At 45.4% G+C, this 18,778-nt stretch overlaps 1 protein-coding gene across 5 annotated transcripts in view; it reads left to right on the forward strand.

The window, feature by feature from the left end:
- The window catches only part of SRGAP3 (SLIT-ROBO Rho GTPase activating protein 3), a 234,268-nt gene that overhangs the window by 98,244 nt on the left and 117,246 nt on the right, over positions 1-18,778 (forward strand). For all 5 annotated transcript variants that reach the window (XM_019748291.3, XM_019748293.3, XM_019748294.3 and 2 more), the window contains exon 2: positions 17,662-17,854. In XM_019748291.3, the coding sequence (XP_019603850.2) occupies positions 17,662-17,854 (193 nt within the window). The remainder of the gene's footprint in view (positions 1-17,661; positions 17,855-18,778) is intronic.

The following is an 18,778-nucleotide window of genomic DNA, read 5'->3' on the forward strand; positions in this document are numbered from 1 at the left end:
AACTTCTCCATGGGGAGCCCTGCTGGAAAGAACCCTGTGCCAATCCCTGAACACACCGTGCACTTCCAGACCACGGGGCCTCTGCCCACTCACTTGTTTCTGCTGCTGTCTCTGCTCTCCCCTCACCTGGTGAATTCCTATCCACCCTTCAAGGCTGGGCTCAGATGCCATGTGAAGCCTCTCTGACCACTTGGGCCCATATCATCTCCCCTGCAGACATCCCTGCTTCCTTATTAGTGTGCACATAAGCACTTTTGTGCACACCTCTGTTCTAGATCATTGTAATGTTGTCATTTTGTGGTATATGTTGGTCTCTGCTGAATTCCTCAAGGGCAGGTCCTGCGGCATCATGGTAGCTCAATCCTCCTGTTTTCGTACAGAGCGTGGCGGATGCTAATGTTGAGTGAATGTGTAAATGAATGTTGACTATGGAAATAGGAAGTTAGATATGAATTGGGTCATCCACGCCTTAGGAGCAAGGGGGGATTTTGAGTATTTGAGTGACACATAAAGCTTATATAACGATGGAGAGAAAGGAACATATCTGTGAGATTTCTAGGATTAGGTGGAAACAAGAAAAGTTTTATCTCCCTTTTCAGCATTCTGAAAAGGCTTGCTACAGTTGAAGATGAAGCTATTGACTTCTAGACGAGAGAAAGTGTACATGGGCATAAACCAGAATGACTTTTCAGATTTAAACATGTGTAATGCATATGTAACATTTATTGAGCACTCAGGCACTGTGCCAACACTCTATATACATAATCTCATTTAATATTTTTAGCAATACCATGAAGTAGTTATTCATTTTCTCCAAACCCTATGTCTGAAAATAAATAGGAGTTAGATGGGATAGGAAGAAGTGGAGCGACCAGAGGAGCATTTCAAGCAGAATAGCAAGTGCAAAGACTCGGAGGCAGGAAAGAACTTGGTATGTTCAAGCACCAGGGAGAAGGTTGGGGGGCTGGAAGATAGTGAGCAAGGAGCAAATGGAACCAGATGAGCCCCGGCGGGGTGAAGAGAACATACCAAGCAGAGCCTTGTAAGTCACACTAAGGCTTGGTCTGTTATCCTAAAAGCACATTAGGTTTTGGTCTTTATCCTAAAAGGGATGACAACCCATTGAAGGATTTTAAACTGGAGGTGGAGAGTGGGGAGGAAAAGGACTACGTGCTGGTGGTGGCATTAATTAGATTTTTACTTTCCAAGGAAGAATCGACTTGGAAATATTGGAGGTGGAGGAGCAAAAGAGATGTGGGTGCTGGTTTAGGAGGCTGCTGCAGTGGTCCACCTCAGAGATGATGGGGACTTTCATTAGGGGGGTAGCCATGGAGATGGAGAGAAATAGACCAGTTTAGAAATGTTGGGGCAGGAGAATGGAGAGGCATGGGTGATGGATGGGATGGAGGCGTGGGGGTAAGAGAGAGGTAAGGTGATGGCCGGTTTCTAGTTTGAGCAAGTGCGGGAATAGAGGTGCCATTTGCTCATATAGGGGATGTTCGGGAGGAGGATGAGTTTCAAGGTGGAAATGAAGGGCACCTCATGGGCACGGGTCTGTGGAATGCCCTGGGAGGAAATGCTGGCTTTGATGATCACTAAGGTCCCGAGAATTTCTGAAAGTAGGAGTGGGCCAGAACGCCACCCTCCAGTGGTGTCTGTAGGTGCATTATGTCCCTTCCCTATGGGGAGTGGTGGGCTCCCCATAATAAGAGCCTTATAATGATTGTAGTTTTGCCTAGAGCTCCTCGACCTTTGAAAAGACAGGGCACTGGCAAGGACTCAACATCACTGGCATCTTCCTCTGCTATATGCCTTGTGGGTATTTTATATATTTCCTTCCATAAAATACTTTCAGGATCCAAAAGGCTTGGTCCTGGAAAATGGAATGCAAATTAGATGACATTTTATTCATTCATTTCCCCGAATAAGCTGACCCACACCAGTGTCCCTGATTCAGGAGGAGGGAGAATGTTTAAGTGAGTTGAAAAGAAGGAACCAGGCAGTGCTTTGGAAGGTAGACTGTTATTGTTGTGTTTGTGCCAAAGCAGACCGCACCGGTTAATGCATCTCAGTGCTGGGGAGAAATTACTAGTGGCCAAGGGAAGCGGAAGGGGAATCACTAAGGGCTGGAGTTTGTGGGGGCAGGGTCCCCGAGATTAGTTTCCAGGCTCTCGGACTCACGTGGAAAGGTACTGGCTTGGTTATTAGATGGCCATCAGCTGTAATCAGATGGCCATCTACTGTGGCTGGGTGGCCATCAGCTGTAACCAGTTAGCCATTGGCCACTAATGTAACTGCTGTGGCTACGCTAGAGGGTTAGTTGGTTGGTTGGTTAGTTGGCAGAGAAGCAGACGGCGGATTGCGGATCGTGTGGCTCCTGCTTCCTGTGTCTCCAACCCAGCCGCCAGGGAGAATATAGTGGTGTGACTCCCCTATCCATGGCTCCGTGGGTGTTCCTTTTTGGCCTCACCATATCCTGTGTTCGTATGTGGGGAGCGGGACCAGAGACCCCGCCTGACAGAGTGTATCTTCACATGATCAGTACAGGTGGTAGGCACCGTGGCTGTGAGGCGATTCCTATGGGACTATTGAGCATGTAACCTGATTTATGCCCAAAGGGGGCACAGAGGTGTGTTAGACTAAGAAATTACCCACTTGGTTGACCTCCAGTAAGCTCTTAATGCTGAAACAGACCTTAATCCAATGACCCCATGTGGGGACAGAGTCCCAGAGAGCAGTTTCCAGGCTCTCAGTCTCATGTGGAAAGGTGCTGACTCAGGTAGTTGATGGCCATCAGCTGTGGCTAATTGACCATCAGCTGTAACCAGTTAGCCAATTAACCACTGATATAACTGCTATGGCTGCGCTGTTTTGTCAGTGGGTTGGTTGGTTGGCAGGCAGAGAAGCGGACAGCAGGTTGCAGGTCATGTGGATCCAGCCTCCAGTTAGACTATAGTGCCTCCAGTGAGACTATAGTGGTATGACTCCCCTATCTATGGCTCCGTGGGTGTTCCTTTTTGGCCTAGTCATATCCTGCGTTCTTATGTGGGGAGTGGGAGCAGAGACCCCACAGGTCATCTTTGTGACAAATGGCACAGTGAGCAGGGTCTCCCGCACAACACACCACTTTCTGTGAAATCTGAGGCCCGGAGCTTGGTTCACAGTAGGACCACAAAAGCAAAACACTGCAAAACCCAGAGTAGTGAAGCTATTTGCTCAAAGTCTCATGAAGAATTATTGCCTGAGCAAGGCACAGAAAGAACCCCCTGCACTGTGCTTCCAGTAGCCAGATAATAAACATGAGGTGTTTTTCCTCTTGGAATAGGACCCAAGACATGAAATATGAGCTCAGGAGAGAGTTCCATATTGCGTTAAAAGGACAAATAGATTTATATTGGGGTAGTAAGTGCTTACTCGGAGCCCAAGCATGAATGATTGGATTCCAGCCTGAGCATTGAAATTCACTACAGCACTGGGAGACGCGTCAATCAGCTAAGGGAGCTCTAACCTTTTCTTCTTTGGTTGACCTGTGTCAGTATTGCAGCCAGTGGATGTGCAAGCAACACTTTGTACTCATTTTCAGGTAATGAACTCTTACAAAGTAATAATCATACAACGAGGAATAATCACACCCCTTTGTATAATTTTTCACTGTTTATAGAACTCTTTCATGTATATATATATTTCCCAATTTTATTTTACCACAATTCTTAGGTAGGTATCATGAATCCCAGTTTCGGATGAGGTTAATTCCTTGAGGAAGAGCTGGAACTAACCCAGAACTTATTTGTTCAAGCCCACGTCTGAATGTGAAACAGCGTTACCAGACACAGCACGTATATTATTGGCGTTCAGGCTTGTAACCCGTTATTAAGCCATTAGTCAACTATAATGACTTTGTATTTTTTCTGAGGCTTTTCCTCGAAGTTTGCTGGACTCAGCATTTGAGAAGGTCCTTCTCTGGATTACTTTTCTTATGTCTTGCTACACTTCATCTATCCTCAAAGGCATGGAGGGTCTCCTGAAGAGTGTCTTGAAAGTTCACCTATTGACAACAAGAATTGATAACAGTGCTTGGAAGGACTTAATGTGCACCATAAAAACGAAATTCCTTCAAATTACCAGGCACCACTCACTGACCTTCTTGAAAATTTGAACACACACACACAAAATCAGACCCTTATTTCTCCCCTCTTTTCCAAAAATCAATTGGCAAGAATTTGCAGAGTTGCCAGGATGAGGTAATGGGCAATAACTCACGTGGCTTTCGGAAACATAAATCATTCCACTTTTCCATCCTGTGGCAAGCCTCTGAGCAGTAGCTGCAATGTGCATAAAATATTTGGGCTTCACTGTGGCCTTGGATATTTTTTCATGTGGCATTCTTATCAGAAGGTCAAGGAAATTCATCCTGCATCCTATTACTGTCAGGTGAATGCACACATGGCCGGAGGCACCGTCTCAACAAAGATTAGCAGCTCTTGCCCAGGCTGGTCATTTCAGTGTGAGTTAATGGGGTCAAGGTGGGGACAGCTGTGGCCTTGTGGGGGCTTCCCTGCTCTGGGTTTGAATCCAGCAGGACCAGCATTAGCTAAGGTGACATTTGCTGGGAGGATTTCTGAGAGTCATAAGCTGGAAATCTGTACATAGTTTACGCACAATATTAACACCGAAGAATGAATTGGAATATATTTGGTCACATTGGTGCTCTCTGTATGGTTTTATACCAGGTCTCTAATCACATTTTTTTGGCACCTGCTTAACCCCCAGAGATATTTGAGGTTGTCACCCCTACAGGAGATGTTACCTTACTGTGACCCAGCCATGGCCTTCCCAGGGCCAACTGAATATTTAAAATACTTTCTTGTACCTCTCCATATTAGAAGAGTAATGCCTAATAGTAAAAGATTTGAAAAATATAGATCAGCATGGTGATTAGTACAGGAGTTGGCAACCTATGGCCCATAGGCCAAATCTGGCCCATTGCCTGTTTTTGTAAATAAAGTTTTATTGAAACACAACCATGAGCATTCATTGCCACACTGTCTGTGGCTACTCTTGTGCTACAGGGCAGAACTGAGCAGTTGCAACAGAGACGGTATGGCCTGCAAAGCCTACAATAGTTACCATCTCGTCCCTTACAAAAAAGTTTGACAAGCCCTGCCTTAGCATGTAGGTGTGTGGTAAATATTTACTGAAGAAATGAATTAATCTGTAATCCTGCCACCCATAGATAACCGTGATGAACATTTTGGTGTATATTCCTCAGTTTTTTCCCCCTCTGTGTATAAATAGCTATAATTACATTTTGGGAGGACTAACCCATACATCCCAGTTTTATGACTCATTTTTGTCATTGAGCTCTATATTATGGGCATTTTCCAAGGTTATTAACAATTTTGCATGGTTTTTAAACTGCATAGGAGTTTATTGCATGGATGTGCCAGGAAATTTAACCAATTCCTTGTTATTGGATTATGTCATATTGAGTCCAAGTTTTCACTTTTATTAACAATGCTATGACAAATATCCCTGCATATACATTTTGTGTATGTGCCTCTGATCCTAGAAGGGGAATTATCCCATCTTACATGGCTAATTAGTTTTTTCTCTAGGTGTGCCTTATCCGCCAGTACCCTGGGAGCTCCTTGAGGGCAGGGATCCTGTTGTATGCATATTTCCATCTCAGCTCCTCCTGCCCTCCGACTTGGACACAGTAGGCCATCAGTAAATGCTTGTGGTGTGTGTGGTGGAATGTCCTGCTCCTTTTCCTACAAGCCCTGCTTCCGCGCTCCTCCTTTGTGAGGCCTCAGCTGACCCTGCAGCATCCATGGTCCCTCCCTCTTCTGGTCAGCTGACCTCCTATGTCATTCACTGCCTAGACCGCCTTCTGGTGTTCTTTAGGGCTTCAAGGTGGTGTAGTGCACCTTCCATTAGTTTCTATGGCTGCTGTAATAAGTTACCACAAACCTGGTGGCTTAGAATAACACATAACTTGTCTCACAGTTCTAGGAAGTCAGACGTCTGACGTCAGTTTCACTGGGCCAAAATTAAGATGTTGGCAGGGTCCCACTTGCTCCTTTCAGAGACCCGAGTGGAGAATCCATTCCTTGCCTCTTCCAGCTCTGGTGGCTGTTGGCATTCCCTGGCTTATGGCTCCATCATTCCAACCTCTGCTTCTGTGGTCACATTGCTGCCTCCTCTTCTGTCCATGCCAATCTACTTCTTCCTCTCTCTCCCATCAGGACACTCGTGATTGCACTTAGGGTCCACCTGTACAGACCAGGGTAGTTTCCTCGTCTCAAGATCTTTAACCTAATTGCATCTGCAGTCCTTTTCTGCCATTGAAGGTAACAGTCACAGGTTCCCGGGATTAGGAGCTGAATATCTTTAGGGGGTCATTATTCAGGCTACCACATACATCATTTCATTTGGCTGGTTAATTGATTCATTTAAAAATATTTGTGAGGAACCGTCTTGGGGGCAGACACTGGCACTGTGCTAGCTGCCTTTTGTCACAATAGGGCAGAAAGGACTAGTGTATAAAGCACTAGTCAAAATAGCTGAGCACTGGCCAAGCAGCTGGGAGTCCCAGGTTCTGTACGAGGATGAGGTTCTCAGTTCCTCAGTTTCCTTTTCTGTGTATTAGGGTTTGGACCACTCACCGTTTCCTGAAGTGAGGGATAGAGCACCACTGTTGGTATATATATATAGGATGATTTTAGGTGGTTCATAGGGACAGAACTAAATAGCGTGGACTCACAGAAATAGTTATTTCCTCTTTCATCTCCCTTCAACCCTTCTGATAACCTTAAGGAGAAAGTCGCCATTAGGCGCTAGCATGCCTTCAACACTCCCTGTAATACTTGCCAAACCCCTTTAATCAAAAAGAAAGCAGATCTCAGGTTGCAGAATCTAGGTAGAATTTTATAACATTATTTTGTGTTCCTTGTATTTATTTTTATGGTTACCTTCCATTAATGGCGAGCGATTCAGATTTTTCCATTTATGGCAATACTATGAAGCATCTCATGGAAAAGTGCGATGATTTAAAGAACTGTTTTAAATAAGTGTAGGTCTGATGGTTTTTTAGAAAGGACACATTGTGAAAATGGTGCTGAAGTTTGGGAAACACTTGGATGTTTCCAGCCTGGCCCCCAGTACTATTACTGCTGTTTTACTTCCAGGAGAAGGTTAGGATTGAAAACATAAAAAGCATTCTCCTCTGGAGGACGCAGCTGGAAATTCAGTATTAATGAATCCTGATCTCTTTCCATTTAAATGAGACTTATCCTTCAGGGACCACTGGGCATCAAAACCATGAATATTAATCTCATGTTGAGATTTTAACTCAGAGTTTCTGGTCGGAGGAGGCGTGGCCTTCTTCTGACCATTCTTTGCGTGGCAGCAAACATCTGGAAGGTGGGGAGGCCGCTCTGTCTGACTTCTTCATGAGAGGCAATGGCTATTATTAGGACACGGCACCGATGCTGCGGGGAGACCCTTTTTCCCACCCACTCTTCTTTCCACTTTCTGCTCTAGGGAACTGGTTTAACAATCCGGGTGGGGTGCTCAGGGGACTGCAGACCTTGGTCGCTGCTTTAGGGCCACAGTGGGAAGTGGGAATCTCCTGTCTCCCATCTCTTCCACTACAAATACATATCCAGTGCTGATTCCCTAGAGTCTTTGGAACCATATCATCCCTCTTACTTAAAGAAAGATTTTCCTGGTTAACAAATAGCATCATCATCACCGTTATTAAATAACTCTTATTTTTTTCAAAACACTAGCCCGTATACTATGCTTCTTTTCTGGGGGAGAAAGTGGTAGGGAGAAGTGAAGGGAAAATGCCAGTCATTTCACCCAGCTTCTTCCCAGCATATGTGTCCTCCCTGCAACCTCCCAAGAAAGCTGGAAGCAGGTATAATTTGCTGCAAGGAAGCCTCAGGAGTTGATGTGCTTTGATTATCTGTGCTAAGCCTCGCCTTGGCTAGCCTGAGTAACTGTGAGATGGCTAAAGACAGAGTGTAAAATCTTGGCTGACTTGGTACAGTATATATGGCAAGTGCGCAGGAAACATCTCTGGCAAGAAGCACCAGGTTTGGAGCCCAAAGATTCCTTAATGTTTAGGTGAAATTAGGCACGTCACTTCACCTCTCTGTGCCTCAACCTCCTCTTCTGCAAAATGAGATAACAGTAGTAGATCCTCCTAAGGCTGAAGCATAACATTCACTGCTTTGCTTAACAAGGAGACAGTTCATGGGAAGCACTCAGTGTCATACTGTTTGCTATTATTCCCTCCATTTTGCAGATGAGAAAGCCGAGGCCTAGAGAGGCTACTAATTTGCTGGAGGTCACACAGTTAACAAGCTTCAAGGCCAGCCTCTGAACTCAGCAAGTCTGATCCCACACTGAACTCTTGGTACCGCATCACGCAGCCACCCATTTAACAGTCCTATTCTGGGGCTTATTCCCTCTGGTCAGTGGGATCAGAGCTAGGCCAGGGCAGGGTCAGGCCAATTGGAGTTGGACTCCAGTGATTCAAGCAGGTCCTTTCCCTTCTCCCGGGCCTCAGTTTCCTCATCTGTAAAATGGTATGGTACCCACCTCCTCCCTGCCTCCCTCTTCTGAGGTCAGAAGCCATGATAGATGTGAATGGGCTTGGTCAAGGTTAGGAAAGGACAGACTGATGCCGTTAGTAGGGTCCATGGCCAAATGAGGGAGACAACGCTAGGAACCAGTGGCATCTGCCGAAACGATGCACTGAGAAGCTTGCTCCCAATTACCAGGCTGGCTCCACCTGGCCTGCAGGCAGCTGGGAGGGTGGCAGATGCAGCTGGGCTGACCATGGTTGCCGGGGAAACGGCGCTTAGCGGTCAGGTCTGGCTTGGCAGCTGGTGCCCTCTGGCGCGGCACAGAGCCTGGGGGCCTTGGGAGCGCAGGGCCCCCACTATGAGCCAACTCTTCACACACCAAAGGCTGGGAGACGGTATGGGGATTTGGAGCCTTTTGTGCAGGGCCCAGAGAAGGAATGAAATGTGGGCCCAGGCTTGTGTGGGGGGAGGGAAAGAGGAGGGAACCCAGTGTGGAGAGGCGGGATGAATGAATTGTTGCCAGTAATACACCCCTCCTTGTGGGGTTGTGGACTGTGGGGGTGAGATGCGCCTGGGAAACACGTAGCTCATCACTCAGTGTGCCCCAAGCTTGCTCTACCTGGCTACAGCAGCAGTGATGGCTCATTCCTGACACTTATTGCTTATCTACTATTCACCAGAATCATGCCAGGCACTTAATATGCATACCAACTCTCTTTTGACAAACCCATGAGGAAGGTATTTTACAGATGAGAAAACGGAATCAGAGAGCCGGAGTGACTTTTACTAAGTGGAGAACACCAGGTCTGGAGCCCAGGCTGGCTGTCCCCCAATCCCCAAAACCTCTCCGTGGAGGCTGTTTGCTGAGGGTCTCCTAGGCGCCTGGCATATTACATGCATTGTTGCTAGTCTGATCCTTGCAGCAACCCTGCAGGATGAGCACAGCTCCCTGTCGTTTGCGGATAGGAAAACAGCTCAGACAAAATGACTTGCCTGCCCAAGAGCTCACCAGGCAGAGACGACGTTTCACTTCCTGACAGTGGCTGGCATCCAGGCTCTGGGGGTCTATCCATTCTGCCACACCACCTCCCGCTCCTAAGGCTGCAGTTGGACAGCAGTGGACTTTCGGGATGCTGGGTGTTGGGAGAGTGGCGATGAGAGTGAGGCTCCATCATGGTGCTGTTCTGAGGTCCTCACAGAGCCCATCGCGCCGTGTTTGTTAGAGGGGTTGTGCACAGATTCTTGGTAATAGAGTGTGGGTGTCATCCCTGCCTCTCAGGACCTTACTTTCCATTTGAGAAGATGAGAGACGATCGCGAAAAGCAACAATGAATGATAATTATAGCTAACCTGTATTAATACAGTACTGTCCGATAGAAGTTTCTGCTGTGATGGAAATAGTCTGTGTTGTCCAATATGGGAGCTTTTGAGTACTTGAAAGGTGGCAAGTACGACTGAGGAATATGCGTTTTATTTTAATCAAATTTAAATGGCCACAAGTGGCTAGCAGCCACTGTGTTGAATGGTGCTGTGCTAAAATAGATGAAGCGCTGTACCAAGAGCTTTCTCGAATTATACTTATCACCTTTACAGCAACAACATGAGATAGAGGATTATCACCTCTGTTTTACCGAAGAAACTGAGTCGTGGGGAAATGAGGAAACAAGTTTGCCCTGCTGAACATGTGGCAGGGCCACGATTTGAACCCCTGGGCAGATAGACCCAGAGCTGCTACAGCTGATGTTTCTCTTCACCACAGAAGGGCTTGAGGTGAAGGTCAGGATGCACTGGGATGGATACGATGACAGCCAGGACCGGTGAGAATGGCACCGAGATGACAGATGGAGCCCGAGGTGGAGACAGGAGGTGGAGTGGGACATGATCCCTGAGCAGGGAGGCCTTGGGTCCCCCAGGGAGAGCACCTTGACATGGAGACTGGGTAATCTTGGTTCCCATCTGCCCCTTACTCTGGATTTGCGCCCTGGCTCTGCCACTTTCTGGGTGACCCTGGGCAAATCACTCTGGCTCCTTGAGTCTCAATTGCTTCATCTATAAAATAGGAATGATATAGTACCAGCATCACCGGACGTGCTGAGAGTCAGGCATGATTGTGCATAGATGTGATGAGGCCCTGTCAGCTGTCACTTACCATATGGTTCAGCCTCCTTGTAAGCTCCTGACACTTTATACTGGGGAGGATATACCTGCTGCCTCTGGGGAGCAGAGGGGGCGAACACTCACATGATCTTGATTTTCAGGACGAAAAAGAAGTGTGAAAGTGGGACCTCACCATCCCAGGAGGTGTCGTAAAAGTTACCTCATTCTCAGGACAGTGTCCTAGGACTCGAATTGGGTGGAGCCTGGGAAGCTGCATTTAAAATTGCTTGTAGGGTCACGCTCTGGCCCCTCTTTCTAACGCAGGAGAGCCATCTGCAGGCTGGGAACAGAGGCCCCTGGGGACAAGTTATTGGCATTCCTGACTGGTCAGACCTGTTAACCAGAGCTGCAGGCTTTGTATCAAGTTTCTGGCTTTGTCTGCCTTTTCTTTTTTTTTTTTCCTTTTCTTTTGTATTGTGGAAAATTTCGAACATTACAGAAGTAGAGAGGATATTATAATAAGCCTCTTTCCCATATTCATCACTACAACTAAAGTTTAACAATACCTGTAACGCTACCACTCCCGGGCACCTCACCCAAGTTTACTTTGAAGCAAATCCCACCATGTCGTCCTTTAAAGTAGTCCTTGGGATCCGCTCCTGCGTTTCTGGTCAGAGTCAAATTGGTACCGTTTCAGGAGAGGGCAGTTTAGCCGTCTCAAAACACGAATGCAAGTGCCTTTTGATCTGGCACTTCCATTTCACACAGATGACAGTCCTGCACAGATGCGAACTGAAGGTTGTATATGGTTATTCATTCCAGCGTTGTTGATGACAGTGAAGGATGATAAAAAAAAACAAAACATTCAGAAAACGACTGGTTAAAAAAATTTTACAGTGGAATTCTATAGTCTGTAAAAAGGAACGAGGAAGTTCTTTATAAAATGATATGGTCTGATCTCCCCGATGTATTCTTAAAAGAAAAAGGTAAAATACAGAATGCTGTTAATTATATGCTGTAGTATATACCGAAGTAGGAGAATTAATATATTTCAAATAAGCCATTATTTCTGGAAAGATGCACACAAACCTGGCCACCTGGTTGCCTTGTTACAGGGGGACCTGGTGACTGGCACACAGGAGAGGGAGGGACACTTTTCTTTTTATATCCTTTTTATCTTTTGAATTTTGTATTAACTTTTAAGATTCCTGTCTTTCCTATCTAAACATAGAATTTTCTGTAAACCTGAAAACGCTCTTAAACAGTCTGTTAATGAACAAAAAGGTATTTATCCAAATGAGTTGAAAACTCTGTCCACACAAAAGCTTGCACAAAAATATTCATAATTGTCAAAAACTGGAAGCAACCAACATATCCTTCAATAGATGAGTGGATAAACTGTGGCTATGATTCCAGACAATGGAATAGTATTCATCGATAAAAAGAAATGAGCTATCAAGCCCTGAAAAGACATGGAGGAACTGTAAATGCTTATTGCTAAGTAAAAGAAGCCAGCTTAAAAAGCCTACATAATGTATGACTGCAACTATGATGTTCTGGAAAAGCCAAAATTATAGAACTAGTAAAAAGATGCGTAATTGCCAGAGGTGGGGAGCGGAGGGAGGGAAGGATGAATAGGTGAAGAACAGAGGATTTTTTTATTGCAGTGAAAATACTCTGTATGGTACTATAATGATAGGTACATAACATGATACATTGGTCCGAACCTAAGAATGCAAAACACAAAGAGCGAACCCTAATGGCAGCCATGGACGTTAGGTAATCATAGTGTCTCCGTGTCGTCCGCCAGTTGTAATAAACATACCACGTCAGTGCAAGATGTTACTACTAGGGGAAGTGTGCGGGAGAGGGAGAAGGGGAATATGGGAACTCTTGGTCCATTCTGGTTAATTTTTCTGTAAACCCAAACCTGCTCTAAAAATAGTCTGTTAATTTAAAAAAATAGAATCCTAATTATTTTAGACCTGGAGACTCTCCCTCCTCCCTCTGCTTGTGAGGTTGTAGTTGTGAGTGGGGTGGGGGGTGTAAGGTGAGTCGCTCTGGGCAGGGCCGTGGGCAGCAGAATTGGCACCGGCACAGCGGTCTTGAGTGAGATTGCTGCTTGGATAGTAAGCAGGAATGTTATGAAGGATGGAGATTTTTGAGCTTTGCATGTCAGAGGAGTTTGGCTTTGATCCTATAAGAAACGGGGAGCCATGGAGAATTTTATCAGGAGAGTGACTTGGGGAGAGCTGTGCTTCAGGAGACTTGGGTGGCAGAATTAGTCCTGCCCCTTCTCGCTGGGCCTCATGCCTCTGTCTGGAACCCTGGCGGCCACACTAGGTCACCAGAGAGGTTATCTTCAGCTCTAAGGTTCTGAGATCAAAGCCTTTCTAGACTTTCCAAACCCCTTCTCCTCCCTGCCCCAACCCCTTTTTATTTTTCTGCCACCCAGTGCTGTGCAGGGACTGGAACCACCCCCTGGGGGAACAGCTGCTGAGTGAAGTCTGTGCCTTGGGAGCAATTCTGTTTTATTTTATTTTTTCCGTTCCTTTTGAAATCTTCAAGGAGAAAAACCAAATCTATGCCTGCCCCCGGGAGGAGCAACTTGGAAGGGAGTTAGAAATAAAGAGATGGGTAATCAAATCCCTTCAGGGTTCCAGGGCACAGGCAGACAGCAGTCGGTGCGTCTGCCAGGGCTGTTTCCTGCTAGAAAGACTTGTGACTCCGAGGCGTCCTTGCTGCTGGAGGTTCCGTGGACGACCCAGCCTGGAAGGCTCCATCCAGCTGGTTGTGTGATTTGGGGGAGGTTTCTCTGCTCCTTCCAAAGCGGCGCCTGTCATCACTATGTGATTTATGAGCTTTTCCTCTAAAATATGAGCGCATTGGCTCCTGATTATGTCCTGTAATGGAGGAAGGCAGTGGCTGCAGCATTTCTGATTAAATACTACTATCTCTTTAGACCCACCATCTTGTTACAAAAAGGATGCAAGACGTTGAATACAGATGGATTAAAGTCTTTTTTTTTTTAATCACATGGCCTCAGGCTAGTGAGGTGTTGAGAGGATCATTGTTCCCATCTGAAGGGTCTGGGCCTGATCTCTAGCGTAATTGTCCTGTACCAGCTGTTAAGACCAGAGGCTACTTACCCCTGAGTCTCCACTTCTTCATCTATGGGGAAAAAGTGGGGGGACACTAGTAGCACCCACTTTATAGCGGATGTTGTACAGATTATGTGAGATAAATATCTGAAGAACTCAGCACCAGGCCTGGAAAAAATGACGTGCTCCAGAAGTGCTAGGGATTATTACCGTGTTTCCCCGAAAATAAAACCTAGCCCAACAATCAGCTCTAATGTGTCTTTTGGAGCAAAAATTAATATAAGACCAGGTATTATATTATATTTATATTATATTAGACCCGATATTATATTATATTATATTATATTATATTATATTATATTATATTATATTATATTATATTATATTATTATATTATACCTGGTATTATACCTGGTATTATATTATATTATATTATATTATATTATATTATATTATATTATATTATGACCCGGTTTTATATTATAGTAAAATAAGACTGGGTCTTATATTAATTTTTGCTCCAAAAGACGCATTAGAGCTGATTGTACGGCTAGGTCTTATTTTTGGGGAAACACAGTATTAAGATTATTATGAGTCCCAAATAGTGGATGGTCTAAAAGTAATTTGAAAAACATTTGGAAAGCATTTTTATAACTATGTATTGATGTGGCAGGGTTTGCCCTTGTGGGAATGACGGCATCTCAGTCCAATTCAACAAATGGGCCATGTCATAGGCGTACCTGTATAGTTTGATATAATCCATAGAACAAAATGTGAACTTGAACAAGTTCCTGATCTTGGTTTACACAGAGCCTTCGTTTCTTCATCTGTAAAAATGGATAAAAACAATATCCACGTCTTATGTGTGGTATGTGGTGTGGTGTGTGTGTGTGTGTGTGTGTGTGTGTGTGTGTGTGTTTGTGTTGGGTGAGACTCCCATAACCACAACACTTAGTGTCCTTGGGGAAAAGCACTTGGTAAAGGTAAATACTAATTTGCCTTACAGATATTTATATCCTGATGACCCATATATGCTGGGAGAATCTACCCTCTGAGCTTAAGTTTCATTTGAGGGGCTAAGACAGATGAGACATGGGTACATGAAAGAATAGAAAAACAGCATGCGGTGGTCTCAGACTAAGTAAGTACCGTGGGAGTTCAGAGAAGGGTCACGAGGGCTGAGCTGTCCAGACTTCCTGGGAGGAGCCGTGCTTCACAGGGCTCTAAAGCAGTGGTTTTGCTTTTAAAACTTTTTTGCTTGCCTACCCTCTAAATGAACTTTGGGGGAAAAAAGTCTCTTTTGCCTCACACATTTTAACTTGACATCTGAAATCGTTTCACTGTAAGTTTAAGTAGGTACAAAGGATATAATTTCTGTCATATTGTAAATATTGACCTTGTAGAATAAAATTACTCTCTTAAACGTATCAAATGGAAACTAACATAACAATTTTTAATTTTTGTCTTTTTATTGAAGTATCACTTATATACAGTAGAATGCACCAATCTTAAGCATGCAGCTCAATTAATTTTTACCAGTAGGCTGACTACCGAAATCCAGGTGTGGTATATATATATATCCAGCATTCCAGAAGGCACCCTTGTGCCCCCTCTCAGTCAATATTCCTCCACAGGTGACCATTTCTCTGACCTCTATCATCACCATGTCATCATATTTAGCTCCATAAACTAGTTTTATGTGATTTCCTTTGTTCTGGCTTCTTTCAATCAACATGAAGTCTGTGACTTTCAAGCATGTTGCTGTAGGTCGCAGTAGCTCATCTTTTTCATTGTTGTATAGTATTCCACTGAACGAATATCTCACATTAAAAAAATCTCGTCTACTCTTAAATGGACATTTTGAGTTGTTTCTAATATTTGGCTACAAAGCTACCATGAGTTTTCTTCTGTATATATATTCTGTGGACATAAACACTGATTTCTTTTGGGTATGTATCCATGAGCAAAATTGTCAGGTCATACATCAGTATGCACCAGTCATCAAAACTTACCTGCACAAGTCAGAAATTGTACATTGTTCCTTTCTTTACCCCCTCGAACTCATAATCCCCTTCTACTTCCTTCACAGAATTTTATCGTAATATATTTTTATGCTTGAAAACATTTTTATTGATTACTCTGTCATACTTTTTACCCAAAATATGCATGTAAATTGAAATGGTTGTTTAAACAATTTCCTTAGGCCATAAAACTCCACCTTTCTTTTGGATTGATTTATCACACAACTCATCAAAATAACATCAATATTTTATAATTTGATAAATAACTACGAAACATAAAGAGCGTATGAGAAATGCTTCTCTTAAGGAGACGGGTGGAGTGGTTCATAGCAGTACTTCTCATACTTTAAGGTCCATAAGGACCAATCTGAGGACCTGGTGAAAATGCAGAAAGTCTGGGTTGGAGCCTGAGGTTCTGCATTTCTCATCAGCCCTCCGGCAATGCCAATGCTGCTGACCCACGGATCACATTTTGAGCAGCAAAGGTTTATGGTCCCTACATTGAAGGAAAATTTGCTGACACCAACATTCTCATTGTCTTTTTTTTTTTTTGCTACTCAGAAACCTTGACACTTTGGGGCACTGCCCCGTAGTCCGATTCTGGATGAGGGAGAAGTTAGTCTTTCATCTGCAAAGAGGGAGAAAGACTGTCATGAAGAGGGAGGTGGAAAAAGAGAGGGGTCCTGCCATCCAGACTGAGACACATTCTCAGGCAGAGCAGGAGAGTGGGAACGGAAGCAGGATCTCCAGCTGGTTCCCTTATAACTCTTCCCGCCTGCATGCCCCTTGGGAAGTCTTCCTATACCCCAGGGTAGGGCTGCCTCTTTTGCAGACCACTTTTCTGAAGGATGCTGAGATGGTGTCGGCCACCATTTATGCAGGTGGGATTGGACATTTCAAGGACTGGTTTGGATGGTTTGGAGAGCCCATTGGGGGGTCAACCCTGAGAAGGTAATTTTAGGGCTGGGTGGTAGATGGCCTTGAATTTCATGGTAAGGAGTTGGACTTAAAACTCAGGCAGAGGGGACCCTGGGGTGATTTGAGCAGGGCGCTGGGGTGACAGAGTGCTATGGGGTGACTGATCTGTTGAGCAGCTTGTGGGATGGCTGGGAAGGAGTTAATGCATGGGGACGGCAGCAGTGACAACACTGGACTTGAAGATAAGGTTGGCCGTGGCTGTTGGGATTGGGCTGTGATTTTTATCTCTAACACCCCGCAGCTTTTAAACTTTTGCCCTGGTTGCACAGACCTGGTTGCTCCATCAGTATTTCCTGAAGTGTGGGCTGCATTCCTCTAGTGGTACTTAAGATGTTTATGCACGGAGCTCAAGATAATTCAAACACCGCTCACGTTCCTGTTTCCCTTTTGTTGATAGAGAGCGAGAAGTTTAGGCTCTAGGGCCTTTGATAAGCAATAGTCTCTAGAGAGAATTTTACAAAATTTTTGTTTTCATTGAATTAATTTTTCTATGTACCAGGATGGCAAGTGGTTCTATTTTCCCTGTAGTGACATAGAATTTTTCATTTTAAATAAGTTCACTTCAGGAAGAAAAGTGGGCCAATTTGCTAGACGATATAGAGGAAATAATAATGCTGTAGCATGTGGATATGGCAGAAATTGTGGTGGCGACATGCAACAGTTCAACTTTGGGAAGCACTGGGTTTGACCATGTGGCAAAAACTGACATATGTGAGATCTTTGTGCCAATGACTGGAGGCTCTGAGTGGGGGTGGGGGGGTGGCGCTGCTGGAACTGCAGTGCCTGGGCCGCCAGCACTGGGTCAGCTGGGTGGGTCCCACCATTGTCCACACCACCAGCCTGACACCCCCTCCTTGCCTCTGCCCGTAGAGATCCGCACGCAGCTGGTGGAGCAGTTCAAATGCCTGGAGCAGCAATCCGAGTCTCGGCTGCAGCTGCTGCAGGACCTCCAGGAGTTTTTCCGTCGCAAAGCTGAGATTGAACTCGAGTACTCCCGCAGCCTGGAGAAGCTGGCCGAGCGATTCTCCTCCAAGATCCGCAGCTCCCGGGAGCACCAGTTCAAGTGAGGAGGGGCAGGGGTGTGGGCGATGGGAGGCAGTGCTTGGGTGGGTGGGCAGTTGGCTGTAAAGCTGAAAGGAGGCAGATGGCTGCCTCAGAGGCCCTGGGTCTGCAGGACGCGTACACCTCCCAGCCTCAGTCTTCCTTAGTGTAAAGTGAGATAGAAATAGTTCTCCGCAGAAGGATGGGGTAGGGAATAAATGAGTACCCTGAGACGACTGCTTGTCACAGACAGTGCGTGCTCGATACATGCTGCTGTCATTCTCGTCTTACCAAGCACCAGGCACTGTGCTAGCCTCCATTTGGGCCAAGGGACACCCCACCTCCTTCCAGGGCATCCTGGTCCTAGCCAGTTCTCTTTTATTTCCGGGTCAGCCAGCCCACTTCCAAATTCCTTTAGCACAAGGACCTTAGAATTTCTTCTCCGTGGAACTGATGTTGAAAGCATTCTTCTCCCTTACTCCCCTGGAGAACCAGTGCTGGGGCTCTCTTCCTGCCTTATTTACTTATTTACAAGGCACAAATCCTCTGTGAGCTAATTTCTCATGCCCCAAGCGCTCTGTTCCTGGAGGCACGGTCCTCTCAGGCATGTGGGGGGCCCCGAGTCCTCCAGCGACAAAACCTTCTGTGCTCAAAACTCTCCTAAGTGTATGCGGGAGCCACAGCCTTGCTGGGACACATTCACCCCACAGGGGAGACACCACCTTGCAACTGTTTTTCCCTCTGCGTGCTCCCCAGATGTTCGCCCTCCTCAGGGCATCTCTCCAGCCAGTGACCCTTAACTGCAGGAGACCAGAGACTTGCTGCAACCCGTCCGACCTGATACTTCTTTCTCTGGGTCCAATCTCTTTTTCCCCTTTCTTTATATTTTGTGATTGTGGTAAAATACACATAACATAATATTTACCATCTTACCCATTTTGAAGTG

The sequence above is a fragment of the Rhinolophus sinicus genome, chromosome 5 (assembly GCF_057876585.1).
Source record: "Rhinolophus sinicus isolate RSI-liver-muscle chromosome 5, RSI-T2T, whole genome shotgun sequence".
NCBI classification, from domain to species: domain Eukaryota; kingdom Metazoa; phylum Chordata; class Mammalia; order Chiroptera; family Rhinolophidae; genus Rhinolophus; species Rhinolophus sinicus.